Raw genomic sequence first — 27,484 nt, 5'->3', positions numbered from 1 at the left:
CAGAGGGAAAGTTAGAGGAGTTTCTCAAACTTGACACAACTGACATTTGGGGCCAGATTGTTCTCGGTTGTGGGGCCATCCTGGGGGCACTCTAGCATGTTTTGCAGCATCCCAGCCTCTACTGACTAGATGCCAGGTACACCCTCCTCCAGTCTTTTTTTTTTTTTTTTTTTTGAGGACGATTGGCCCTGAGCTAACGTCTGCTGCCAATCCTCCTCTTTTTGCTGAGGAAGACTGGCCCTGAGCTCACATCTGTGCCCATCTTCCTCCACTTTATATGTGGGACACCTACCACAGCATGGCGTGCCAAGGGGTGCCACGTCCGCACCCGGGATCCGAACTGGTGAACCCCGGGCCGCTGAAGTGGAACATACGCACTTAACCGCTTCACCACCGGGCCGGCCCCCCTCCTCCAGTCTTGACAACCCAAAATACCTCCAGACATTGCCAGCTGTGGTCTGTGTGTGTGTGTGTGGGGGGGGGGGTGGGGGGGTGGCAGAAACTGTGCCTGGTTAAGAACGACTGGTTTTGCAGAAACGCTTTTAGGATTCTGCCAAATTTGTAGGAAGGGCTCCCTTCTCCTGGTGAGTCGGGCTTTGATTCTATTTTAAAAGCAGAAGCTTCGGCTCCAAAGAAAACACACTCATGGCCAGGAAGCATGGGAAAAGATGCTCAGCATCACTAACCATTGGGGAAATGCAAAGCAAAACCACCTCGAGGTACCACTTCACACCCGTTAGGACGGCTACCATCAAAGAAATAGAAAACGACGGCGTGGGCGAGGGCGGGGAGAAGCTGGGACCCCTGTGCCCAGTTGGTGGGTATGTAAATGGTGTGGCTGCTGCGGGAAACAGGATGGCGGCTCCTCGAGAAATTGAAAATAGAGATCCAGTAATTCCACTTTTGGGCATTCACCCCAAAGAATTAAAAGGAGATATTTGCACACACGTGTTCAAGGCTGCGTGATTCACAATGGCCAAAATATGGGAGCAGCCCAAGGGTCCATCCGTGGATGGACAGAGAGACAAAAGGTGGTCTGCACACACAACGGGATATTATTCAGCCTTAAAAAGGAAGGAAATCCTGACACCTGTGACAACGTGCACGGACCCTGAGGACACGATGCTCAGGGAAATAAGCCAGACACACAAGGACAAATACTGCGTGATCCCACTCCCGGGAGGGCCCTGGAGGAGTCAAATTCACAGAGACAGAAAGAGGATGGTGGGGGCCAGGGGCTGGGGAGGGGGCTGCAGAGCGCCTGCTTAACGGGAATGGGGTCTCCTTCTGGGGTGACAAAAATGTTCTGGAACTCGACAGTGGGGATGGTGGCACCACACTGTGAATGTACTCCATGCTCCTGAGTTGTACACTTTGAAATGGTGAGCTTCATGTGAATTTTATGCCTTCTTCCCCCCAAAGAAGGAAAAAAGCCATGAACCGTGAGCCAAAAAAGAATTGAACCGGAAGGTCAGGAGGGGGCAGGTCGAGAGGATGGGGGAGTGACGTGAGAGGCAGCAGTGTGGGCGAATTTTGGAGGGAGGCAAGTTCTGTAAAGGGTTGGCGGACTGTTGTTTCGGGGGTAGATGTGCGTTTGGTTTGGATGTGACAGATTGATGGGACGGTCCCAAGATGGCCCCGAGGCAGCCCAGCTTTACTTGGGTTATAGGCGTTCTCTCTGGGGCCCATCCGACGCTGCGTTTATACACGGTATCCACACGTCAGCCAGAGGACTTGAAACGTGCCAATTTGCTAAAAATCTCCCCTCCACCTTGTCCAGAGTCTGTCTGGACCGCTGTCATGAAAAGTAAGATGGAGGCTGAACCCAGGCGTGACCTTCTGCCCTGCTTCTCTGTCCCCGGGGGGACCGTGATCACTTTCCCAGCCTGTCTTCAGCAGGCACCTGGCAGGCCCCCAGATGATGGGGGCGGGGCTCCCTCTTGTGGGGCCCACAGTCTTTCTCTAAAACTGATACAGTGTAGCAGAAGAAGAAGGCACTGCCAGATGGTGACCCACCCACCCACCCATGGGTTCTCCAATGAGGGGATTTGACCTCTAGGGGACACCGGGCGATGTCTATGGACATTTTTATTGTCAGGACTTCAGGGGAGCTCCTGGCATCCAGTGGGTGGGGGCCAGAGATGCTGCTCAGCCCCCTACAGTGCAGGGCATGGCCCCCCATGATCGAGAAAGATCTGGCCCTGAATCTCAGCAGTGCCAGGCTTGGAAACCTTGTCCCCACCCCTTTCTCACCATAATGAGGAACTGAATGCTCTCTCTCCCTTCTTCCCTTTTCCGGGAAGAGAGAAGACCATGCTCCTCTTTCCTAAAGAATGACATCTCCCTTGTCTTCACTCTTGACCTCATCTCCTTGCCTCCTCTCTCAGGGGTCTCTTCTTTCTCTCTCTTCTTTACCGCTCCCTGTCCCTAAGATGACCTAGGTAGCACTGAATACTCCCATCCCCCAGCCTTGTCACCGAGCACCCAGGAGCCATTGTTGGCCGTCTCCCATCCTCCCTGACGTCCACCCCAGTACAACGCCCGCTCATGTCCCTCGTCCGCCTCAGCCAATCAGAGCAGGTTTTTGTGCTTGTAACTCCAGGCCCCGATGGAAACACCAGGTTCCCACCCTCCGGGATGCGGGTTCAGGCCAACTGTCCTTCGAATCTTAAAGGTCAAGGTAATGTCCTGGGGCTGACACCCGCAAAGCAGAATCTTTTGTGCTTCCGGAATTTATAACCTCTTCTCTGATGTTGCCTGAACTCAAACAAACCAACCAACCAAAAAATACAAAACCCATATACCTACAGATGCGTTCCAGGAATTGACTTCATAATCATAAATATAGACTTTTTGATTCAGTACTAAGAGCAGAACTGGACCAGCAAAATGTGCTGACGTTACTTTGGGTGTGCCAACCTGAAAACAATGATACGCATCAGGAAGGGCACCTTCTCGGACACCGATTCAGAAAGCAATCCTTCTAGATGTGCAGCTAAGAGAAGTTTGGTTCCTAGAGATTGGGAACTGTGTATCTATCTTGGCGTCAGCTGGAACCCAAATTGGGAGGTTGAAATCGGTATCAGGTGCCCTCAGATACCTAAATTCACTCCATCTTCGTCTCTCTTATGAAAACCTCCTCTGAGGATAAAGCCTGACCTTGAAATGCTGGATGATGAGCAGAACCGATAAATGTGTCGCTTATAAGAGCAACGCACTGGTGTTCTGACAGACGGCAAAGCCTTCTTTAGCAGAGCGAGAATTTCTGGAATTTCTCGAAATTCTGCCAACGGTAGTTTCTCAGGATGGTCACCGAGGGGGCGAGGGTTTTTCTGTTTTGTTTTAGGACAGTTTAGGGAGGCCCTGAAATTCATGCCCGTCATTTATCTGTTCACCACACACAACCAATTGTAAGGAGCATTTGCAACAATTCTGCTTCCTTTTTCAGGAAAAAAAAAAAAAAAGGCTACTGCAGGATTGAACTAACCCTTCTTCTGCTTGGGAATTGCTCTCAATGTCTTTAAGAGGAATCTTGTAAAGTAAACCCCACAATGAAGAAAAACAGTGTGATATTTCCCCCCGAGTATGACTTATTTTGAGCATCCTTCAGATTGTTCAGTAAAATAACTACCTGCATTGACGTAGGGATGGAAAACGGGAGGAGACTACTTTCAAAGTTATCTGTTGTCAGAAAAACTTGCCTTCTGGAATAAAATGACAAAAGAGCTGAATTAGCACAATTTCACACAGGAAAAGGAAAAAGGCAGTGGCGGGCACTCTAAAAAAGGTCCCATTCAGACAAAATTCCTTTCATAAACAGGGAACCACTTAGGTTTTCTCTGTCTGTCTACTTGTTTTCGCACGAGTAAACCTCTCTAGCCTGGGCACTTGACTTCTTGAAAGAGCGTTATTTATTTATTTTTTTAAAAGATTTTATTTTTTCCTTTTTCTCCCCAAAGCCCCCCAGTACATAGTTGTATATTCTTTGTTGTGGGTCCTTCTAGTTGTGGCATGTGGGACGCTGCCTCAGCGTGGTTTAATGAGCAGTGCCATGTCTGCGCCCAGGATTCGAACCAACGAAACACTGGGCCGCCTGCAGCGGAGCGTGCGAACTTAACCACTTGGCCACGGGGCCAGCCCCAAAAGAGCGTTATTTTAAAAGCGTGACCGTGTCAAATATAAAATTGTGTGGGGCTGGCGTCAAATGACAGCGTGACTTGCTCAGAGATGAACTTTCGTGGGTTTTGTCATTTATATGGCTATAATCCCGCTAAAGTAAAGGGCTTCAGGCCAGGAATGGGACTATAAGAAAGAAACAACTTGTTCCTTCATGCAGGAAATTTTTAAGAAGGAAAAGGCCATCCATGGACATGGTATACCCAGGTCTCCTCCTGCCTCTTCCAGAAGAATTTTATCGTTTTAGACAGAGAATTGCTGAGTTAACTCTTATGTATTTTAAAAGTTTCTGTTGCCACTGGGAACGGGATTTTTCATAATTGCCTTTCTGAGTCGGTCACTGCTGGTTGACAAGAGAGGTGTGTATGTGCTTAACGTCTGTCTCATATTTGGCCAACTTGCTGTACTCGGTTATTACTTCTGGCAGTTGATCTGTTGGATTTGGCAAATCTTGTCTCTTTCCTTCCAATTGTGTTTTTTTTTGAGGAAGATTAGCCTTGAGCTAACATCTGCTGCCAATCCTCCTCTATTTTTTTTTTTTTTTTTTTTTGCTGAGGAAGACTGGCCCTGAGCTCACATCCGTGCCCATCTTCCTCTACTTTCTATGTGGGACGCCTACCACAGCATGGCTTGCCAAGCGGTGCCATGTCCACACCCGGGATCTGAACTGGTGAACCCTGGGCTGCCGAAGCGGAACGTGCGCACTTAACCACTGTGCCACCGGGCCGGCCCCTGGGCTTCTCTCTATAGTGACCTCTCCTCTCTCTTCTGTCCCTCTTGCTTCTGGAGGGAGTCACAGAACTTTGGACCTCAGTGTGCTCGCCTTCTCTCTGGCCTGCCCCTCTGCCTCCAGGGCCTGCTTCTCCATGCCGAACACGCGTTCCCTGGGTGACCGCAACCATGCCACAGCCGGGACCACTGCTCACGTGCAGGTGACCTTCTGTTCCCATCTCTGGCCTTGCGTGTCCTCAATGTCTCATAAGCAGCAAGCCGTCCCGGGTCGCCACCCGTCTCCCTCGTTCTTTCTGCCAGAAATGTGGGGACCATCTTAAACCGCTTGCTCCCCTCCGTTCTGCGCACCACGTGAGTCGTCAAGTCTTGCTGTGTTGGCTTCCTTCTCCTCCCTGGGGCCTTTCCTTCCATTGAGGCTTCATCCTGTTGTGTCATTTTGTTTTTTAACATTGGGCATTGGGAAATCCTCCTCAACACAAATTGTGTAGCCCCAGATCTTCCACTGCTTTGAGGAGGTGGGCTAAACATCTTGGCATGGTGCACACATCTGGTTTGCATCCTGACAACCCAAAGTGCATGCTGGGCATGGTGTTTCCACTCCTTTGAATGCTCTGCTCCAAGCCTATACATATTTGCTTCCCCCTCCCCTGACGGCAAACTCCTATTCATCCTTCAAAACCCAATTTGGGCATCAATTCCCCAGTGGAAACTTCCTGGGCATTTTTCTCCTCTGTCACCCCATGACTGTCTATATCAAATATCTGTGACAGGTGGTGCCATACTATAGTGTAATTATTTTAGTTACTTGCTGGTCTCTTCCTCTCTCTTCCTCTGACCCCCACCCCGACTGTGGGGTTCCTGCAGGCCAGCAACTAGCACCACAGGCCAGAGATGTCTTCCTTAGTGTTTGTTGAATGATAAGTGAGGGTAAATCTAACATTTTAATAAAAAAAATGGAAGGTAACAATACATAAAGTGGTGACTTACCCTAAATAGAGGGCTACGTTTTTCTTGCAAGGATGTTTAATCAAGCGTGTTGTCATTGATGAAAAATACAGACGGTCCTAGAGAGAGAACCACAAAATCTTAATAATGGCAATAATAATAAACACCTGATAAAAATAATTTCCTAATGTGCAACGTTAAAAATGTAAAGGTGACATCTGAATTAGGTAGGTGGGTTGTAGCCATGTCATTTCCTTGTTTTGACACACTCTGGTTACATCAGACGTCACCCTGGGGAGAGCAGGGGGAAGGGTATTTGGGACATCTCTGTACAATTTTTGCAACTTGCTGCAAATCCATGATTACGTCAAAATAAAAAGTTAAAGATTCACAGGATAATAATTCATACTACCTCTCATTTTGTGCACCTGTCATTGTTTATTCGCAGCTTATTTATTATTTGAAAGAAAGGCCAGAGGACAAAGAATTGTAAAGCTAACACGTCAGCAACCAGCTACTTCAAGATGATTTAGAAATGCTGACGCCACTTCTGAAATAGGCGGTGTCAAAGGGAAACACATTGGAACGGATGAAACCCTCTTTACTTTGTGCATTTCAGGTGGACACGTGCAAGGAAGTTTCCGGTTGCACTATGCCATGGAAAGAAAGTAACAGTTTGCTACTCTGCACTCAAGATCTCTTATCCAGCAGAACACTGGATAAAAACTCGCCAGATGGGAGTTCTAAACCAGTGCTATCTCCTGGCTTTGTTCTGGTTACTCGATCTCTCTCAACCAGTTTGCGAAATGGGAAAGGTTAATCCCAAAAGATCCGCAGAATGGGAAACATTAATCCCATCCCTTCGAAGAGCGACAGGAAGGATAAGATAATGTTCTGTGTCTGACGCAACGCTGGCACCTAAGAAATAGTAGCAAGTGTTAGTTCTGATCCCGTGATTAAAGAGAAGATGGAATGTTGAGTATGGATCCACATACCCCTTGAATACGCTGTCTGGTATGAAACACTTTTCCTGTCCTCACCGTGTGAGTACTAGAAGTAAGCAACACGAGAGACCGTCCATCAGTTTATTGAATATTCAGCGTGACCCCTGATGCCTACCAGGTTGCTGGGTTACCTGTTCTTGGTGCTTTTAGGGTTTTGGGAGCCCCGGGAAAATCTGAAGAAACTGTGGGCCCCCATCTCCCCAAAACAGACATACGTGTATACAAAAATGGAGACAGAATTCCTGGGAGCTCATAAAGGCTCATTTGCAGGGCCCAGATCAGGAACTCCCACTCCAAGATTTTTTCTCTATTTTTGGCGACAGGGGAGTGTTGGTGGCTGGGAGAATGTTGGTATAGTTTACAGCAGTTGTCAATTTTGGATGTGCGCCGGAAGTCCCTGGAGGGCTTGACACATGAGATCTCGGGGCCCCGCCTCTGAGTCTCTGATTCGCAGACCCAGGGAACTGCAATTCTAGCAAATTTCCGGGGGATGCTGATGCGGCTGGTCCAGGAACACACTTTGAGAACCAGCTTGGGGAAGCGAGAGAACTGGTTATAACCAACCTTTTCAGACTGAGAGAGATCGGACTAGCAAATCTTACTGGGAGACCCTACTCTTTGCTTGCTGGCTATGTGCTTTTAGGCAAGTGTGTTTTCAATTTTGCCAGGTCTGTTTTCACATCTATAACATAAGGTTAAGGAATCGTTACTTCATGAACCTTATAAAGATGAAATGAGGGGCCGACCCAGTGGTGCAGCGGTTAAGTGAGCACATTCTGCTTGGGCGGCCCGGGGTTTGCCGGTTCGGATGCCGGGTGTGGACATGGCACCACTTGGCACGCCATGCTGTGGCAGGCGTCCCACATAGAAAGTAAAGGTAGATGGGCACGGATGTTAGCTCAGGGCCAGTCTTCCTCAGCAAAAAGAGGAGGATTGGCAGCAGTTAGCTCAGGGCTAATCTTCCTCAAAAAAAAAAAAAAAAGATGAAATGAGATCATGCACAGGAAGTGCACGTTCTTGATTTCATCAGCAGAGGGGGTTCTGCTGAGTGTGACAGCTCACTCCAGGCAGGAGCTGGACTTCAGCATCTGTCTAGTCCCCACGGCACCTCACATACAGTATTTACTGATCTAACATTTACTGAAATCTAAAAATATTCTGGGTAAGAAGAGAATACGATAAATACTCTACACCCTCATGGAGCTAAAATTCTAGCGACAACAGACAAGAAAAAATTCGTCAAAAGAAAAGAATAACAAATTAGTGATTGACAGGAAAAAGTAGCTTCGGGGAGGGGGAGCCTTTATATAAGGAAATGCGCTATTTCAGTCGCGATCTGAACGATGTGGAACCAGCCACGGAGAAACCTGCAAGCAAAGCGTGCCAGGCAGAGGGAGGGTTGAGCGCCAAGTTCCCGCGTCCCCAAGGCTGGCCCGAGGTTGGCTGTTCAAGGGACGGCGTGGCTGGAACAGAGATTCAGCAGTGGACAGGGGCCAGATCACCAGTTGTCAAGTCCCCAGGGGACACTTGGCAATGCCCAGAGACAGTTGTGATTGACGGTGAAGCCCGGGGAAGGAGGCGTGACTGGCATCTAGTGGGTGAAGCTGGGGATGCTGGTCAGCATCCTACAGAGAACGATCCGGCCCCAAATGTCAGCGGCGCTGCTGAGAAATCCTGGGCCAGATCCTGGGAGAAAAGGCGGGCTGAGCAAGGAACTTGGGTTTTGCTCTGGGAAGGGGACGGACGAGATCAGATTCGTCCATCAATAACCCCCCTGGCTGCCGGGTGGGGGAGGGACAAGGAGGTGGAGGTGGCTTGAAGGGGTCGGAGTCAGGCAGGGGGAGGACTCGGTGACGGGAGATAGGGAGGGGTCAAGTTCGATTCCCAGAAGAGGAGACTGGGGAGCCCCAAGGAGGATGGGGAGCGGAGCATCCTTCCTGGATTCTGCCCAGGTCACCGCGCAGGGACGAGCCAGCCCCCTCCGCGACCCCTGGCAGCACCCCAGCCCGGGGAGGGCAGCCCCACCGGCATAGTGGCTGAGCTCTGGCCAGCGGGCAGAGCCGCAAGGTCGCCGCCGCCGCCGCCACCATCAGCAACAACAGCATCCTCTCGCTTCGAGCTGCGCCGCCGCGACTGTCCCTCAACCGCCAGGAGGAGTCGCTTCACTGTCTGGGCATGCGCACAAGCCGCCTGCGCCTGCCTCATGTCTGAGCATGCGCACCTCGTCTCCCGTGAAGCCCGAATCCGCCAGCCAGGACGGTCCCCGGAATCTGAGCATGCGCATGGCGCTCAAGTGTATGCCAGGGCTGCCCACATGTCCCCAAAGTTGCGCTTGCAGCAACAGCTGCTCTCTTTAGAGGTGCTGGCGCGTGCCCACAACCCTCCCCGGGACCCGAAGGGGCCTTGAGCGCGCCAGCTGGGAGGCAGGAAGAGCTGCATGCGTTGAGGGAAAAGGAGGAGCGCCGCCCCCGGCTCCGCGCAGGCCCCGCCTCCGCTTTCTTCCAAGCTCCGCCCCCCGCAGCCTTCCGTTCCGGGCCACGCCCCCCCGCGGGCACCGGGGCACGTGCCCGACGTCACGTGCGCCCCAGCCGGGCGAGCGGAGATGACGCAAGTTCTGTGCGCCGCCAGGATGGCCGGGCCATGGCGACGTGCACAGGCTACGTGCGGCTGTGGGGCGCTGCGCGGTGTTGGGCGCTTCGGCGGCCGCTGCTGGCCGCCGCCGGGGGGCGGGTCCCCACCGCGGCCGGAGCGTGGTTGTCCAGAGGCCGGCGGACCTGCGACGCCTCGCCTCCTTGGCCGCTGTGGGGCCGATGCCCCGCGGCCGCGGGCCAGTGGCGGGGGCTCTGGGAAGCGAACAACCGCAGCGGCGGCGGCGCCTTCCCGGGTGGCGAGGACGCCTCCGAGGGCGGCGCGGAGGATGGGGCCGCGGGCGCGGGGGGCAACGCGGGCGGCGGGGAAGGCCCGGTCATCACGGCGCTGACGCCCATGACGATCCCGGACGTGTTCCCGCACCTGCCGCTCATCGCTGTCACCCGCAACCCGGTGTTCCCGCGCTTTATCAAGATTATCGAGGTAACGAGAGCCCTGCCTTGGCCTCGGTTTCCCCGGCCGCGGGGTGGCCCGAGGGATCGCTGAGCGCCCTCATTCCTCGAACCTTCTTCAAACACGGGACTTCTCAAAGGCTGGAGTTGGAATCCTTGTCTGCTCACCATTCGCTTGGTGAACTTGAGCCAGATTCCTCCCGTTTTTGGATCCCTTAAGGGGAGTTGAATCCGATGAGTGTAGGCCCGCCCACTCAGAGCCCTAGTCTTAGAAATCCGGTGCTGGGAAGCGACAGAACAGTATTGCGGCCCAGTTCCTTCTCTCCGGGTCTTGGGAAGAGTTTGGTAACACGCTCTCCCCCAGGGCGGTCTGCCTTCTGGTTACGAGTTCTTTTGGGATCAGGATTCATCTGTTTCTTAAATATTTCTGGCCGCTTAGCACGTGCCAGGTTCTAGGTGTTAGGGATACAGCAGTAAACAAAACTGACAAAAATTCCTACCCGGAGCTTATATTCTATTGGGAAAAGTTTTCAGTTAGCAATAATCGCGCCTGGGATAAACCTCATTGGCTGCGAGGCTGCCACGGCAGGAAGCTTGAAGGTTACATTCTAGCCGTATGCAGAGGCAAGAAACAAGATTAGTAAGGAAGTTAGAATGTGTTCAAAGGCTCCAGGTAGTACAGAGAGTAGTGGAGCAAGGATGGAACAGAAGGAGGAGGAAAGTGGGAGGAGGATGTTGTGAAAGGGGTGCAGGCATGTTTATTCATCCAGCGGAGTGTTCTTCACCTACCGCGTTGCAGGCACTGAGGATCCAGCAGCTAACAAGCCACACGCAGTCCCTCTGCCTAAGGAACCTAGGCTCTTGCGGAAGGGAGAGTCAGCGAGCCAAGAGCCACAAAGGGGGCGGGGTGGGGGGAATACCAGGGTGATGTAACAGAAAGAAAGCAGCTGAGTGCGAGGGCCTTGGGTTTTTGGAGTGGAAAGGACCCAGATGTCTGCCTTCTTGCCCACCCCCCCCCCTTTTTTTTTTTAAATGCCGTGGACACTGGAGTCTGTGGAGGAGAAAGGTTATCTGTTAACTCTCTAAGCAAGGTCACACCATGAGTCAGCCTCTACATTCACCCTCGCACTCCAGGCTCTGCTAGATAAATCTCAAGGATCCCTTGGAAAGGGGAGGGGACAGAAGGGGCCCCGCCACCTCCTCCCGCGCTCTGCTGACCGTGCGTCTGAGCTGCCCCTCCCTGATGTTGACTAGTGGTTGTTTGCAGGGTCCAGAGCCGGACCCTGTGGGTTCATATCCTGGCTCCTCCACCCCTAACTCCGTAACTTGGGGCAGGCTGTTCCCACCCCACCCCCCGCCTCTGTTTTCTCATCTGTGCAATGGATGTAGTAACAGTACCTCATTTCTTAGAGCGGTGGTGGGAAGTCAGTGAGGTCGCGTGTGTAAAGGATTTAGCCTCATGGCTGGTCCTTAGGATGCCTCAACAGTAAGCTGCTGCTGGTTGCCGTGTGGTCCGCTTCTGACGTTTCAGAGGCCTGCCCTAGAAGCCTTTTCCCGTCCTTGACCCCACCCCTAGCCGCCTTCTCCGCCCTCCCAGGCCTCCGGGGCCAGGACTGTTCACCAGGTGTGGTGCCTGCAGTCCTGCAAAGTGGCAGGTGCCCCTTGTCCCCAGTGTCCAAGCAGAGACACCGTTCTTCCCAGACATTCTGCCTGCCTGCCCAGAGCCAGCCAGTTGGGCTAAAGGAGTCGCTGTGGATGGCAGGAGACGGGCATGTGGTATCCGCTGTATTTCTACTGCTGTTATCTCATAAATAACCAACGGGGATCCTGCCAAAGGGAGGGGACAGGAGCTGAGATATAGCAGTCAGCTGTCAGCAGAGAACTGGGGACGGCTTCTGTGGGACCCTGTAAATGTTTCTGAACCTGTTAGCAAAGCTCCACTTACTCTTGATTTTGTAGTTAACACTGTGTGTGGCTCACTTGCCCCGTAGCTTCTCTTCTTACTAGTGGCGTCTGAGTATAGATCAGTGGCTCTTAATTTGTGGTGGGTCACGTACCCTCCCAACGGCTGTCGTGGGCCTTCTCCCTGGGAAAATGCATCTACAGAGTCAGGAATTCCTGGACTGTGAGTTCAGAGCCCCTGTTAGGGGCTGAGTTAAAACCCTGCTTCTCGACCATTGACACCACTTGGGAGCTTGTTTGAAATGCAGATTCCCAGGCCCACCCAGACCTCTTGTATGGAGAAACCGCAGGGCTGGGGCCCAGCCATCTGCTTTACAAATCCTCCAGGTAATTCTGATGCACGCTGAAGTTCAGGGCCAGGAAGTTTAATCAGAGGCTCACCTGGGAATTAAGACGGGCTTGAAAGAACCCAGCTGAGGCCTAAGGACATCTGTGCATCTCCCCATCAGACGTTTCCCAGCCCTCACTGCCCTTGAAATGACGTCAAGAGGATGTGTGTGATCCTGGGGGTTTTGAGGATCAATGATTAGGGTACAGATGTGACAAATATTTTCACTGGAAACTGGAGGAAGTTATGAGCCTGTGGGATGGGCCACATTCGAATTACACACATTCAGTGTTCTTCTCCTGACATTGATAAAATCAGAATGGTCTAGATTTTCGAGCCAAGACATTTCGCCACCAAAACAGCCCTTGAAATTGGACGTGAAATTAGTTTCTTGGTTCTGGCTGTGGATCTCCTTTGAGTTTTCTTCAGGAGGGGAGAAGAACTCAGGAATGCACCTGGTCAGCCCTGACTCGCTCCATTCTCCACATTGTTTTTTTTTGGTTCAAGGGTTCCCGGACCATGTTAGTGTCCTGGATCAGATTAGCATATCCCCAGAGGACACAGAAACTGGTAGAGCTGCTGTCACAGTGTCGGCTAGAGAGCCAGCCCTGACGGCCCAGCAGTTAAGTTGGGTGCGCTCCTCTTCAGTGGCCTGGGTTCTGTTCCCGGGTGCGGAACCACACCACCCGTCTGTCAGTGGCCGTGCTGTGGTGGTGGCTCACATGGAAGAACCAGAAGGACCTACAACTGGGATATACAACCATGCATGGGGGCCTAGGGGAGGGGAAAAAAAAAGGAGGGAGATTGGCAACAGAGGTTAGCTCAGGGCCAGTCTTTCCCAGGAAAAGAAAAATCAGCTCGAAAACGTCACCTGCGTTTCACTTTGGGGTGGTTGTCTCGCTAGGTTAAAAACAAGAAGCTGGTTGAGCTGCTGAGAAGGAAAGTGCGTCTCGCCCAGCCGTACGCCGGCGTGTTTCTGAAGAGGGATGACAGGTAAGGGGACGTTTTCCCTCACGCCTCTGTCGAGCCGCCCTGGAGCGGAGCTCACTGCAAATCCTGCCCTGTAGGGTCACCTGGAGCTCTGACCCTTGGCCTGAAAATCCCAGGCACAGCCTACAGGGGACAAGGCCAGAGCCGAGCCTCCGTCCTCAGTGTGGGTGCAGGCTCGGAGCGCTAGGCTTCGTGCACGGTCGGGACGTGGGGGCTAGGAGTCTCGAGGATCCCTGGGGTCAGAGCAGAGCTGGGCGGGCAGGTGTGGTGGCTCCAGATGACGATCTGTTGCCCTTCCGAGTTAGAAGGCGCCTTCTGAGCGGCTCTGTCATGGGAGGCGTGGGGTGGAATCAGAACTCCATCCAGTCCGCCCTGTCGGCCGGCTGGGCCCGGAACGGCTCCCGTGCGCAGGTCCGGGCAGCACCCTCGGCTCCGGAGCCCCTGGGGGAGCGAGGAAGCGTGCTCGGTTTCAGGCAAGGCTGCAGGGCCGTTTCTCTTCTCCCGTCCTCCTTCTTAGTTGGGGACACCCCACTGAGAGTCAGAGCGCCCGTGCTGATGTCTTTGTGTCCCTGTCCCCCAGCAACGAATCCGACGTGGTCGAGAGCCTGGATGAGGTCTACCACACAGGGACGTTTGTCCAGATCCATGAGATGCAGGACCTTGGGGACAAGCTGCGCATGATCGTCATGGGGCACAGAAGGTGCGAGGGCCTGAGCGTGTGGGACGGGGCGGGAACAGTGGCCCCAGGTGCCCCCTGGGCCCCAGCAGCCACCCACCCTTCTTGGTCAGCCCTGCAGCCTTGTGCCCACAGTGACTAGGCCAGAGCTGGAGGTGGGGGCTGACACGTGTCCCCTGGACCCCTCCCTTCTCAGGGTCCCCTTGTTAAAGTGGCAGTATGGGTGGTCAGCGAGAAGTGTTTCTGTTGTGCACGTTATTCCAAAAAGCATCACAGAAACGAAGTAGCAGGTGCCCTAATGGTGCATGTCTGGGTGTCGGCCGCTCAGGTCGGGCTTCCCCCAGGGCCCGTGTCTGCGTCTGGCAGCAGCTCCTGCTGCACATTCGCTTATTAGCACTCGGTGGCTTTCTGCTCACCCAGACGCATCTCCTTGTCGGTCTGTGTGAAGGGCTTTGTCAGCCCAGGTTAATTAAGAAGAAGCCACGGGGTCAGCGGAGGGTCGAAGCTCTCGATGGAGGAACTAACCAACTCTTCACATGTGTCCCGGGGAACGCTGGCCTCGCAAGACGCTTGCCAGGACAGTCCCGAGGTCGAATACCCACGGCAGACGTTTCAGTCACAAGCCGTTACTGTAGGAAACGTTCTGAAACGGCCTTATAGGACATGCTGGTTGGTGTCTGTTGAATGTGGAGCCTTCCGTCCTTTTTCCTCCCAGAGCCTTATTCTTGTGTAGCCGGGCAGCACCCTAGAACCCATTCAGGGGACGTGGGCTGTGCCGGGTGCCGGCTCTGAGGGTCGTGTTCCCAGTGCACGGAGTCCCCTCACGTGCCTTCCTCTGTTTTGGGGAAGCGGCGCTCCTCTCTCCTGGGAGGATCCGTGGCCAGAGGGAACAGAATAAGATGCTGCTCAAATGAACAGAAGCCGGTGGTGGCTCCTGAGGCTCCGCCAGCCTCTGGTGCTGCAGAGAGCGAGTTGAGCTGCTTCCTGCGGCCACGCCTCCTCGGTACCCACCTGTCCTGCCCTCCTTTCTCTGCACATCTTGCCGATGTCCCTGGGCGCTAGTCCGCATCCCCAGGAGCTGTCAGGCCGCCTCTGAGGAAGGCATGGTATTAGTTACCACGTGACGGGAGAGCCAGCGGTGGAACACTGCTTGTTTCCACCACACCCCCGGGGCCTGGCGTCTGCCAGGGACTTGGGTGTGAGCGAGCGGAGACGCAGGCGAGGGGCCCGCCTTGGGAGCCCACCCCTGAGTGGGGGTGGGGGGACGGGAGCGTGGAGACAGGGCCCAAGTTGAATTCTGACAGCGGTGGGTGCCTTGGGGGGAAACGCACGTGGACAGGGCTGGGTGTGTGCGTAGGCGGGGCTAGGCCTCACGTGATGTGGCCGGGGGGCCTCTTCATGGAGGTCCTTGGATCGAGACCTGGATGACGCAAAGGAGCCGCTGGATGGCGCGTTCGAGGCCGAGGGCGGGGCAGGCGGAGTCCCCGCGACGGGCTGTGCTCGGCCATGCCGACCGCTCGCGATGGGGCCCTGGGGACTGCTGGCTGCTCTCTTACGCTTCTAATGTCTGGGCGACAGTGGGGTGTCAGGGCGGGAGACAGAATGGGTGGGGTGGCTGGAGTCTGAGGCCTGAGGGGGCCGCTGATCTTGGGGTTCTGAGGAAGCGGCTGGGTCGCCAGCTCCAGGGACCCGGGCCCAGTGGGACGCGGGAGTCTCGCGGGGGCCCCTCCCGGCCTTTGCGGCTTCACCTCGCCCGCTCCGTCGGCAGGATTCACATCAACAGGCCGCTGGAGGTGGAGCCGGAGGAGGCGGAGGCAGAGAGCAAGCAGAAGGCCCGCAGGAAGGCGAAGCGGGGCAAGAAGGAGGCGGAGGACGAGGCGAGCGCCAGGCGGCAGATGGAGGCGGGGGTGGAGCCCGCCGCCGCCCCCGGCGAGGTGCTCATGGTGGAAGTCGAGAACGTGGTCCACGAGGACTTCCAGGTCACGGAGGAAGTGAAGGTAAGTCGGGGCTGCCCGTGGGCTCCCCTGTCTGCGCCCCGTGTCATGGCGCTCCGGCTCTGCGGGCACAAAGCGTCCTTTCCTGCCCAGAGTCCCGGGAAGAAACTGTCATCAGAGAGTAAACGGATATGCTGGGCCCTTCCGTGCTCGCGAGGGAGGCAGGCTTTGAACCCGGGTCCAGCGCCCCCACGCCCAGGGCACCTTCACTGTGACCCGCGGCTGCAAGACCAGAAAGAGCCAGGCCTCTGACCACCTTGACCCGCAGCCCTAGGCTCTCGTGCTGGCGTCATGGCACGACGACAGCAGGGGTGGGGCACGTCCTTCCTCCCGCACTTCTGTGCAGGGTGTGGGCAGGTGACCCACCTCCGGGGGGGGACGAGGAGGAAAGGCAGAGCTGAGCGAAGGCTCCTTGCGGGCACATGCCGGTGGTGGTGGCTCCCTGAGGAGGACGAGAGCTGGCGTGGCCCTAGCTTCCGTCTGGTCCTGTGGCGCTGGGGTGACAAGGACTCGGGGGCAGCCTCGGTGCTCGTGGGAGGGGCACCGCGACCCGCAGTGATGTCCGCCCGGGCGCTGAGGGGGCTCGGCCGCACTGCTCCTGGCCCGGCAGCCATCAGTCCCCAGGGCCGCACAGGGCCCTTCAGAGCAGCGATGACCCAGAGAGCATCCCCCGGTGGTGGGGACGTTCTGTGACTGCACCGTGAGCCCTTGTGACCTGTGGTGGCTGCGACCGAGGAGCAGAACGTCTGGTTTTGTCTAATTTTAAGTCGTTTGAGTTGAGTAGCTACCGATGGCGAGTGGCTGCTGTCCTGGCAGCACAGCCTGAGAGTGTCCTCGGGGGGCCTTGTCGTGGGGAGGGGATGGCGCAGCGCACAGACGCTCGATGGAAAGATTCGGGCGCCTCGGAGTTGCGCTCGTCCTTGCTCAGCGAGTGCCATGGGCCCCGCTGGCCTGTCCTGGCTCCTTTACAAAGGCCACCTCAGGCACGCAGGGACAGACACAGTAACTGGAGACCAGGCGATAGGCTGAAAAAGCCCGGCTGCGGCGGCTGGCGGCTCTGTGTCTGCTGGTGCCCTCCTCAGGGTACGATGCGCTGGGAGCCGCTGCCTTCTGGAAACAAATGAGGTGCGGGTTTTTACGCCACGAGCTGTGCCCAGTGGTCCTGTACTGGCCTCGCGCTGGCAGGGAGCAGCAGCCAGAAGGCACGCGGTGCCCATGGCACCCCAGTGGAGGGGGCCCTGCCTCTACAGAGCCCGGGATGTGGTCCCGGAGGGGACAGGCGAGAGTCGCGGGGACTCAGGCACGTCCCCAGACAGGAGTCTGCACAGCCTGGCTGTCCCATGGCTGATGCTGGGGGGGGGTGTCGGCCGTGAGGACAGTGCTTACGACAAAGGAATGAGGAGGCCTCCCCCTCTCCCACGATGGCTCATCCTGAGGTCAGGGGTGTAAGGAGCCAGGTGGGCGTTAGTTGTTGCTCTTGTCCTGGGTCCCCGTGACTGGTGGATTCGGGCTCTGTCCCTGGGCCTCTGAGGCTGTCCTTGGCCAGGACCAGGCGGGAGGGGCTTCCTGGTGCCACCGCCCCCGCTGGCCCCAGTGACCCAGCAAGGCTCCCTGCTCGCCAGGCCCTGACCGCCGAGATCGTGAAGACCATCCGGGACATCATCGCCTTGAACCCCCTCTACAGGTTGGTCTCTCACCTCAAGGCCGGGCGGCTCTGGCTCTCTCCACGGCTGGGTGGTGGGCGCTTTCTCAGTGTCGTCCTGCTGGAAGCCTTGCCGGGCGGGCAGGCGAAGGGTGAGGCTTCCCTGCCCAGGCTCCTTGCCTCTTCCCTGCTGCCGAGCGCCTGGTCTGGCTGGAAGCCTTGGTGGTCGTCACTGGGGTAGAGGTGGGACGCTCAGGAGGGGTCAGTGCATGGCTGTCCTGGGTCCCACGTCTGGGCACGGGGCGTTCGTCTTGGGACTCCAGGACGGGGCCCCACCAGCCCTGACCCTTGTGAGGCCCGGTGTGGAGCTGGCTCTGAGCCTGAGCCCGGGGCCCCGAGAGGGCTGCCGTCCAGCCCGGCCGCTGCAGTGGGCGTCCCTCTGTCCTCGCAGGGAGTCCGTGCTGCAGATGATGCAGGCGGGTCAGCGGGTGGTGGACAACCCCATCTACCTGAGCGACATGGGTGCCGCGCTGACCGGGGCCGAGTCCCACGAGCTGCAGGACGTCCTGGAGGAGACCAACGTGAGTGGGCCCACCCCCGCCTGCCCCGTACTGTCTGCTCTGCGCCGGCAGCCTCCCGACCTGGCTGCTGGCCCCCGGCTCTGTTGTGGAGACCGCTGCCTGTTACCACGAGTCCTTCCGTCCGCATCCAGCTCCCACATTCTTTTTTGGGGCTGCATAGTATTCCACCCGGGCTGCCCGCCATGCAGTGGGCGGTGTATTTGCACCATGGCCAGTCTTGCTGTTAGGCACAGCGGCTCTGCGAGTGTCCTCGTCCACACAGCTCATAGGCGTGTGTGGGGGGTCTCTGCAGCAGCGTTTCCAGAGTGGGGCTTGCAGGGTCCGTGCGTGCACGCCTGTACTGTAGTGAGGCCGAGCCAGGCCCATCTGCCCGGCGGCAGCCCCGCAGCCCAGGACACCGGCCCTGACCGTCCTCTCGTGCCTCCCCTTCCCTGGCAGATCCCCAAGCGGCTGTACAAGGCACTGTCTCTCCTCAAGAAGGAGTTCGAGCTGAGCAAGCTGCAGCAGCGCCTGGGGCGCGAGGTGAGTGGGCGCGACACTCAGCGTGTCCAAACTGAAAACGGCCAATCCTGGGCTGCCGGCTCCTCAGGTCCTTACCAGCCAGGTCGCTTCTCAGGTCGCTTCCTTAGTTTGTATGTTAGGGAAAAATTTCCTATCATACCTTCGCTGGGGAAAGCTGTGGGGCTGGCCTGGTGACACGAGGCAGCGTTCACAAGCACAGTGGGACCCCCGGCGGGCCGGCGTGGCCTAACGTGCTGACCTGGGCCCCGAGTCATGCCTGCTGCCCATCTCTTAGAAGGGTGCTCAGCACCCCTGGAGAAGTGTGGTGACACGTTGGCACCAGGCTGGCCTTTCCCTCCTCAGGGTCAGCATTGAAGGGCGACCCCTCCTCCCTGAATTTTGGTTGTTTATTGCGTAGCCCAGCAAGGCCGGCACTCGAGGAGGCTTGGGGTGGAAGGTGGAAGGACTCGAGGCTGTGTGCACGGGCTCTTCTGTGTCCCCACTCACCTGGGGCCGCCCGCGTGCCCTCCCGAGCCTGCTCTGACGACAGCCGCTCGGCCCCGCAGGTGGAGGAGAAGATCAAGCAGACGCACCGCAAGTACCTCCTGCAGGAGCAGCTGAAGATCATCAAGAAGGAGCTGGGCCTGGAGAAGGAGGACAAGGACGCCATCGAGGAGAAGTTCCGCGAGCGGCTGAAGGAGCTTGTGGTGCCCAAGCACGTCATGGACGTGGTGGACGAGGAGCTGAGCAAGCTGGGCCTGCTGGACAACCACTCCTCAGAGTTCAAGTGAGCCCGCGGCGGCCGGCCCTCGGTGGCCCTGCCCCTGCCCCGCCCCGGAGCATCCCGTGACCCCGCGGGGTCTGCACGCCGACCCTGAAGGCCCGGAGGGGTCCCTTGGGCACGCTGTCGTCGTGGCGGGCGTTCTCGTGTTGCCCCCATGTCACAGATGAGGGAACCGAGGCTCAGTGAGGTTAGGGTGGCGAGCAGGGCCTCTGTGTGGGCGATGGGGACGGGGTTTGAACCCAGGGACATCTGGCTCTAGGCCAGCGCTTCCAGCCTGGACCCGGAGGCCCTGAGCCGTCACCCCAAGGCCGCTCCTCCCCTTGCCTCCCTCTCGCCGCTCTGAGTGAGCCAGGAAGTGAGCGGTCCTCCTGTGTCCCACCCTCGCCTGGCGGTCATTGTCCCCACCCCCCGGCCGCGAGTCGGGTGCTGCCCGGGGTCTGGGATTCTCTGGCTCTGCGTGCGGCCCAGGGCCCGGGCACTGTGCCGGGACAGCGCGTGGGCTGGGCAGGGCGTGGGACAGCCCCTCTGAGGGGACCCGAGCGGGCCCTGAGTGCCTGCGGCCAGGCCCCCTCCTGGCTCAGGGGGTGCGGGAGGCCGGTCTCCTTCCACAAGGACTCTGGGGGACACTGCTCCGTCCAGACACTGCTGGCGTCTGTGCCAAAGACCCCCCGACATCTCGCCCTCGGGCAGCGAGCGAGCTTCTTGCTATGGTCACAAATGACCGTCGACTCAGTGCCCTGAACCGGCGCAGGCTAACCTTGCGGGCTGGCGGCAGAAGCCTTAGTCAGGCGGGCGGCGGGGCGGGTCCCCGTGGAGGCTCTGAGGGCGCCCGTTCCTGGCCTTGTCCTGCTTGTGGAAGCGTTCATGGCTCGGGGCCCCTCCCTCTGTCCTCAGAGCACAGCGCTCCAGCCTCTGTGTGCCTTGTCACACCTTCTCTGGCACCGTTCCTGCCTCTCTCTCGTGAGGACCCTTGTGAGGGGAGGGGGCTCTCTGAGGCCAGGGCGGCTGCCGTCCCTGGTGCACAGCTCCAGCCCGGGCATCGTTCTCCTGGTGGTGCTGACCTGCCCCCCGTCCAGGCCTCAGTTTTCCCACCTGCCCTGGGGCGGGTGCCTCCCCTCTTCTAGCCCCGCCCCGTCCTTGGTGTGGGGCCGCTCTGAGCCGTCCCCATGCTCGCCAGCTCTGGTCCGGGGAGCAGACCTCGCGCCTGTGCGAGGAACCGGGCCAAGTCCTCCCGTGTGGCCGGGCCAGGACGGCTTCTCAGAGTGGTTAGCAGCCCCGCCGGCCGAGCTGCCCTCGGCGTGGCCCCCGCGTCAGGCGCGGAGGGGACCGGATGTGGATCTGCGTGCCCCGTGCTGCTGGGTCCCGCTTACCCACTGTGGTCTGTCCTCCGGCAGCGTCACCCGCAACTATCTGGACTGGCTGACGTCCATCCCGTGGGGCAAGTACAGCGACGAGAACCTGGACCTGGCCCGGGCCCAGGCGGTGCTGGAGGAGGACCACTATGGGATGGAAGACGTCAAGAAGCGCATCCTGGTGAGGCCCTGCACCCCCCGGGGAGGCCCTGCACCCCACTGGGGTCTGGCCTGATCCTCCCTTGGGCATGCATGTCCCGGGCACCCGGTCCCTGCATCCCGGGCGGGCAGGCGCTGACAGGCGGGGTCCGTCGTGGTCTGAATCTCTGCGGGGGTGGCGGGCACCTCAGAGTCTGGGGCCCAGGATTCCCTGTGCTGTGGGGAGACCCAGAAGAGCCCCCTGGGAATCTGTAGGTCTGGGGCCACGAGGGAGCGGGCTTGCCATAGCGAGGCTGGCGGGGTCAGCAGGGTGAAGGATGGTGGGGGGTGGGGGCCTCTAGAGGGACCGGCTGGCTTTGGAGCGGCTAGGAAGTGTCAGGGGCAGCCCGTGTGCCCGGGCCAGCCTGCTCTGCTCCGAGGAGCTCGTGGGTTTACCAGGGGGATAAAGATCGTGCTGGACACAGCACGAGACAAGGGCTGAGACCGGGCCGGCGGCGGGCTGGACTGGAGAGGCTGTCGGGACCCAGGGTGTGGCAGGAAGGGCCTGCTGGGCGAGGGCGCTGCCTCATGGGCGTGGCGCCGTGGTCCCCCACACTCGACCGTCCGTCCTCGCGTTCTCCTGGCGTCTGCTCGCCCTGTTGGTGCCACAGGCTATCCCTCCCGGTGGCAGATGACCGCTCCAGTCGGCTGAGCCCCTCTGGGACAGGCCTTGTCCCTCTGGCAGCCCCCAGGAGCCTGAAAGGCAGCGTGAAGGCAGCGAGGCTGCTGCCAGGCTCCACGCGTGGAAGGGCGCGTGCTCACAGGAGCCGGCCCTGCCCTGCCCGCAGGAGTTCATCGCTGTCAGCCAGCTCCGAGGCTCCACCCAGGGCAAGATCCTCTGCTTCTACGGGCCCCCTGGCGTGGGCAAGACCAGCATCGCCCGCTCCATTGCCCGCGCCCTGAACCGCGAGTACTTCCGCTTCAGCGTTGGGGGCATGACCGACGTGGCCGAGATCAAGGGGCACAGGTAGGCCCGGCGCCTCCCCTCGTGGCTCGTCCCAGCCCCCTGTGGGGTTTCATTCCTCCTGGGTCTGCTCCCCTCTGTGTTAGAGAGATTTCAGTGGGGGCAGCAGACTCCATTCACACTGGAGTAATTAACTGAAAAGTCCAGGCATCGATGTGACTTCAGGCCTGGCTGAGTCCAGGCGCTCAAAGAACACTGGACCAAAATCTCAGCCTCTTGACCAGCGGGAGGGCCCCTCAGCCAGGCTGTCAGTTGGTGGCTACTCCCTGCCCTCTCCTGGCAGGCCAGGCACTGTGGGCTGGGTTTCACCGTCTGGATAGGAGGTGCCAGCTAGGGGGCTGGGTCTGAGGGAGAGCTGGCAGCAACCCTGCGCCCTCTGCCTTGCCTCTGAGCTGGGGGAGGGTGGCATGTGTCTGCACTGGCGGGCATCAGGCGGTGCGGGTGACGAGGCCCTACAGACGGCCGGCGGCCTCCACCATGGCCACGGTGGGTGCGTCTCCCTCCTGCCCCCTGGGCTGAGCTCTGGGTCCCAGGGAGTGGGCGGCGGGTGAGGCTGCCGCCCAGCTGTGTGCTCCCACAGGCGGACGTACGTGGGCGCCATGCCGGGCAAGATCATCCAGTGCCTGAAGAAGACGCGGACGGAGAACCCCCTGATCCTCATCGACGAGGTGCGCGGCCCTCCGTTCCCGTGGTTCCCGAGTCACCTGGGTGGCCTCGCCCCCGAGGGTCCCTGCTGCCCTTGCCCAGCCCCGCCCCGCGCTGGCCTCCCCGCCGAGTCCGGGGAGCAGGACGGGCGCCCACAGCCGCCTCCGCTGCCTGCAGGTGGACAAGATCGGCCGGGGCTACCAGGGGGACCCGTCGTCTGCGCTGCTCGAGCTGCTGGACCCCGAGCAGAACGCCAACTTCCTGGACCACTACCTGGACGTGCCCGTGGACCTGTCCAAGGTGCGTTGGCGCCCGGCCCGGGCCCGCGGGCGAGGCGGCCGCCGGTGCTCACGCGTGCCGCCCGCAGGTGCTGTTCATCTGCACGGCCAACATCACCGAGACCATCCCCGAGCCCCTGCGGGACCGCATGGAGATGATCAACGTGTCGGGCTACGTGGCCCAGGAGAAGCTCGCCATCGCCGAGGTGAGGCCGCCCTTCCCCAGGGCGCCGTCTGTGGGGGTCCTGCTCGTGAAGCTTCCATTCACGAGGGGGACACGCGGGATCTGCCGTGCAGTGCGGCATGAGGTCACCCAGAGAAAGTTATAAACTGTGTGTGTGTGTCCCCCACCCCACGTGTGGCCACCCTACGCCTGCCCGTTCTCCAGCCGTGTCCGCACTTCAGCTCAGTGCTGACCCTGAGCACGGGAAACAGCCTCGGCCGCGGGTTCAGGGCACGCCAGGCCTCTGACCTCTGACCCACCAGCCACGAATCGGGGTTCCCACACTCCTCCTGGGGTTTGAGAATTTGCTAGAACAGACGCAGAGGGGAAGGGGCAGGGCCTCAGCCTCCCTGGGCGCCACCCCCTGTCCCTCGGGTTCCTCCACACCCCACTGTCGCGGGGCGTTGTCGGGGTTCCCGCACGTGGGCACGATCGAGTCAGTCGCTGGCCACTGGTGACGAGGTCACTCCCCAGCCCCTCTCCCCTCCTTGGGGGTCGGGTGGGGCTGAGAGCTCATCCCTCTGACCCCGGGTTGGTCCCCTGGCCGCCAGCCCCGTCCTCCGAGGGTTGCCTCCCTCGTTAGCATGAGCTCAGGTGTGGCTGAGATTCAAGGGCTTCTTGTGACTGACAGACGCCTGTCACCTGTCCCTCCCTGGGAGGCTCCCAGGGTCTGGGAAGCTGTTGCACCGGGACGTAAATCTGGCTGTAGCCCGCCCTCGCGGCCGCAGCTCGGGGAGCAGAAAGGGGTAGCCTGCGACCACAGCGGCTTCTAGGGCCCCTGGGGTCGTGAGCTCAGCCCCATAGCAGATTCACCCCGAGTGCCCCGGCCTCGTGCCCACCCCGCCGGCCCCGAGGTGGCCCCAGGTCCCCCAGCACCTGCCGATGGGGCAGTGCTGGCTCCCCGGGTGTGTGAGCACGGAGCCAGCCTAGGCGGGCCCCGGGGGTCTGGGTCTCAGACGGGCGTCGCCCCCTCCTGGTTGCGGGAGGGTCCCAGCCTGGAGTGGGCTCAGGCCTGCTCTCGGCCCGAGGGGCGGTGGAGGGGAGTCTTGTGTTTCTGACGCGGCGCCTTTTTTCTGGGGGGCAGCACATTTCTCCCTGAGCCCTTCGCAGCCGGGTGACAGGGGCTGGTCCCAGCTCAGGTGTCCCCTGGGGGCCAGGAGGGGAGGAAGAGCAGCTCTCGGCTGTGGTTATTGCTGGGGTGTGGGGACCCCCACCACGTGCTCCATCCACCACCAGCATGGAGACCCAACTGAGAGAAGCAGGAGTGGAGCCTTGAAGGGACCCAGGCCAACCCTGCCAGTTGGCAGATGCACTGACGCACAGGGCTCTGCCCACAGTCGGGGCTCGGCACAGTCTGTCTAGTGACGGCCGTGTGCAGAGGTCGGGCTGGGCCGTGGGGGACCGTGGAGCCTCTGATGCCCTGTCGCTGTCTGCTGAGTGTGGTGGCTGCATGATCAGCCGCCACACAGGCCCTCGGTCTGTATGTGGGTGAGCCCAGGGAGGCCTTCCTGGAGGAAGCGCCGTCTCAGATGCCATCTGGAGGGTGGGCGGGAGTGGCAGCCGGGCAGAGGCCTGGAGACTCGGGAGTGTGTGTTGGCGGCAGGGCAGACTCACCGTTCAGGGCCCTGGCGCCCTCCCTCATGGCCTTGGGCCTCCTCCCCCATGAGGGCTCAGCTCAGGGGTCACCTCCTGGAGGCACTCGCCCCATGAGGGCCAGAGATCCATGCGGGCCGGCCCTGGGCCCCTCAGGGATGGCGCTCACCCACGGGGTGCTGACGGCGCTCTCCTCCCTGCCAGCGGTACCTGGTCCCGCAGGCCCGCGCCCTGTGCGGCCTGGACGAGAGCAAGGCCCGGCTGTCGTCAGCCGTGCTGACGCTCCTCATCAAGCAGTACTGCCGGGAGAGCGGCGTGCGCAACCTGCAGAAGCAGGTGGAGAAGGTGAGCGGGGCCAGGGGCTGGGGGCGGACGGGAGTCAGTGTTTCACGGGGGCAGAGCTGCAGTTTGGGAAGATGGAAGGTTCTGGAGACGGAGGGGACGGCTGCACAACCGTGTGAATGTGCTTCCTGCCGCTGAGCCGTACACTTAAAACGGTTCAGAGAGTGACTTTGGCGGCGCGTAAGGAGGAAGGAGCTGTGGCGGCGGGTGGGCTCCTGCGTCCCGCCCCGGCCAGCGCACTGTCCCCCAGGTGCTGCGGAAGTCTGCCTACAAGATCGTGAGCGGCGAGGCCGAGTTCGTGGAGGTGACGCCCGAGAACCTGCAGGACTTCGTGGGCAAGCCTGTGTTCACGGTGGAGCGCATGTACGACGTGACGCCCCCCGGCGTGGTCATGGGGCTGGCCTGGACCGCCATGGGTGAGCTGTCCCTTCCGCGGGCCCTGGGCCAGGGGCTTGCCCTCGCTTCTGCGCCCTTCCCAGTGACGGGGTGACAGGCCACAGGATTGGGGCTGATCGAGAAAAAGATGGGGCCTCGAGGTGGCAGCAGCGTCCACAGCTTTATTTGGGGGACACTTGGACAGGTGTGCATGCGGGAGGGTCCTCCAGCACGAGCAGGGGAGGAGGGCAGGGAGCGCCGGGCAGGGGTCGGAGGGGGCGTCCGTGTCCCGAGACGTCCTTCAGCCCCACACAGGCAGTTGGAGGGCGGGGTCCTTGACAGCCCAGGGGTCGTCTTGGGCCAGCAGGGCTGGGCGCAGCTTTGTAGGTGCATGAAGGGTGCAGGCTCCAGGTGGCAGGATGGCTGTTCTGCAGGAGGGACCTGAGCTCAGCCCTGGCCGTGCTGAGGCCTGCAGCGGAGGCTGGTGCAGGGCCATCTCTGGGTCCTTCCTGTATCCTGGTCCCTGCAGGTGGAAGCTGCTCCCTGGAGGAGGTGGTGTGGGCACAGGGTGGCCAAGTCGTGACGGCTGAGGGAACGAGGGCTGGGGAAGGACCAGTGTAGCAGGCAGAGGGAACAGCAAGGGGACACCCTGAGATGGCTCAGGGTTCACCGTCTGACCTCTCCCAGGAGGCTCCACGCTGTTTGTTGAGACGTCGCTGAGGCGGCCGCGGGACAGCGACAGCAAGGGTGACAAGGACGGGAGCCTGGAGGTGACAGGCCAGCTGGGGGAGGTGATGAAGGAGAGCGCGCGCATCGCCTACACCTTTGCCAGGGCCTTCTTCATGCAGCACGACCCCTCCAACGAGTACCTGGTGACCTCGCACATCCACCTGCACGTGCCCGAGGTGAGCCCCATCCCGTCGTGGCCCCGCACATCTGGCTCCAGGCAGCCCCCTGCCCCGCTGCCCCCACCCACCGCCTCTCCCCGCCCGCAGGGCGCCACCCCCAAGGACGGCCCGAGCGCTGGCTGCACCATTGTGACGGCGCTGCTCTCCCTGGCCATGGACCGGCCCGTGCGCCAGAACCTGGCCATGACCGGCGAGGTCTCCCTCACGGGCAAGATCCTGCCGGTGGGCGGCATCAAGGAGAAGACCATCGCGGTGAGCCAGCCCCCCACCCAGGGCTGCCCCAGCTCAGGACGACACATGGCTGCTGGCCCTGGGCCTCGGGAGGGAGGGGGCCGGCCCGTTACAGCCCGGCCAGAGCCACGTGGAGCTGGCTCTTAGCTGCACCTCCGTGTGGCTCTCAGCTTTGCCAGAACATCAGTGAACGTTCTAGGCCTCTGCATAGGAAGACTCCCCATCTGGGCTTCTGGAGGGCAGGAGGGGGCTCCTGTTTGCCAGCTGCCCACTTGCCCGGCACTGAGGGCAGCCGAGGTGCAGAGGCTGGGCCGGCCTCATGGGCGCTGGGTGGGCTGGGAGTACAGTGGCCGGGGGCTGGGTCCCTGCCCTCTGTGCCCAGCTCCCGTCTGACCCCGTTGTTCCCATGTGGCCCTGGCTTCTGTCCCCACCCCGCCCCCCTCGTGCTCCTGCAGAGCCTGCCTGATGGGGACGTCCCCAGGCAGGCCACGCAGGGTGACAAACGGGAACCGCCCACCGGGAGTGGAGTCAGGCTGAGAGAAGGCAGGGGGTCCCTGAGCCGGGCTCCCGGCGCCCCCTGCACGTTGGGCAGGACACGCAGTCACTCTAGTCCAGCTGTGGTCCTCCAGCTGCACCCCGAGTCCACGCCGCGCGGCCCACCCCACCGCCGTTAGAGTCCCCCAGCGGCCGGCGCGAGCAGGTCCCCGGGCCCCCGCGGGTCGGCCTGACCGGCGTCCCGTGTCCCGCAGGCCAAGCGCGCGGGGGTGACGTGCGTGGTGCTGCCGGCCGAGAACCGGAAGGACTTCTTCGACCTGGCGCCGTTCATCACCGAGGGGCTGGAGGTGCACTTCGTGGAGCACTACCGCGACATCTTCCACGTCGCCTTCCCCGCCGAGCGCGCGCCGGCCGAGGCGCTGGCCGCGGAGCGGTGACGCGGGGCCTCCACCGGGGCCGGACTCGCTACCGAATCATGATTGCGATTAAACCGATTGTAGGACTGCGATGCCGCGTGTGTGCAG

General features: G+C 59.8%; 2 protein-coding genes and 1 pseudogene across 16 annotated transcripts in view; 1 reads left to right on the top strand and 2 right to left on the bottom strand.

Annotated features, from left to right (window-relative positions):
- The window catches only part of CATSPERD (cation channel sperm associated auxiliary subunit delta), a 41,624-nt gene extending 30,217 nt beyond the window's left edge, over positions 1 to 11,407 (bottom strand). For 2 of the 15 annotated variants that reach the window (XM_070624736.1, XM_070624735.1), the window contains exons 1-5: positions 8,883 to 9,042; positions 6,849 to 6,903; positions 5,896 to 5,972; positions 3,632 to 3,704; positions 2,805 to 2,919 (exon numbers count right to left, since the gene is read on the bottom strand). In XM_070624736.1, the coding sequence (XP_070480837.1) occupies positions 2,805 to 2,919; positions 3,632 to 3,704; positions 5,896 to 5,972; positions 6,849 to 6,903; positions 8,883 to 8,962 (400 nt within the window). In that variant the 5' untranslated portion in view covers positions 8,963 to 9,042. Of the gene's footprint in view, positions 1 to 2,804; positions 2,920 to 3,631; positions 3,705 to 5,895; positions 5,973 to 6,848; positions 6,990 to 8,882; positions 9,371 to 10,687; positions 10,812 to 11,296 lie in introns of those variants that run through there. The other 13 variants (XM_070624731.1, XM_070624734.1, XM_070624733.1 and 10 more) reach the window with 13 other exon arrangements.
- Positions 9,470 to 27,468, top strand: LONP1 (lon peptidase 1, mitochondrial). The gene is made up of 18 exons (XM_070624726.1): positions 9,470 to 9,929; positions 13,093 to 13,181; positions 13,759 to 13,878; positions 15,623 to 15,851; positions 17,471 to 17,532; positions 17,942 to 18,071; positions 18,510 to 18,593; positions 19,139 to 19,359; positions 20,751 to 20,889; positions 21,695 to 21,873; positions 22,451 to 22,538; positions 22,693 to 22,815; positions 22,883 to 22,999; positions 24,814 to 24,954; positions 25,202 to 25,367; positions 26,014 to 26,231; positions 26,322 to 26,486; positions 27,215 to 27,468. Exons 1-18 carry the CDS (start codon positions 9,498 to 9,500, stop codon positions 27,395 to 27,397), a joined length of 2,886 nt encoding a protein of 961 aa, XP_070480827.1. The 5' UTR covers positions 9,470 to 9,497; the 3' UTR covers positions 27,398 to 27,468.
- Positions 10,373 to 10,493, bottom strand: LOC139084372 (U4 spliceosomal RNA; annotated as a pseudogene).
- Positions 27,469 to 27,484: the final 16 nt, after the last annotated feature.

The sequence above is a fragment of the Equus przewalskii genome, chromosome 6, assembly GCF_037783145.1.
Source record: "Equus przewalskii isolate Varuska chromosome 6, EquPr2, whole genome shotgun sequence".
Taxonomy (NCBI): domain Eukaryota; kingdom Metazoa; phylum Chordata; class Mammalia; order Perissodactyla; family Equidae; genus Equus; species Equus przewalskii.
The sequence above is the reverse complement of the archived record's forward strand: the minus strand, read 5'-3'. Positions and strand labels throughout refer to the sequence as shown.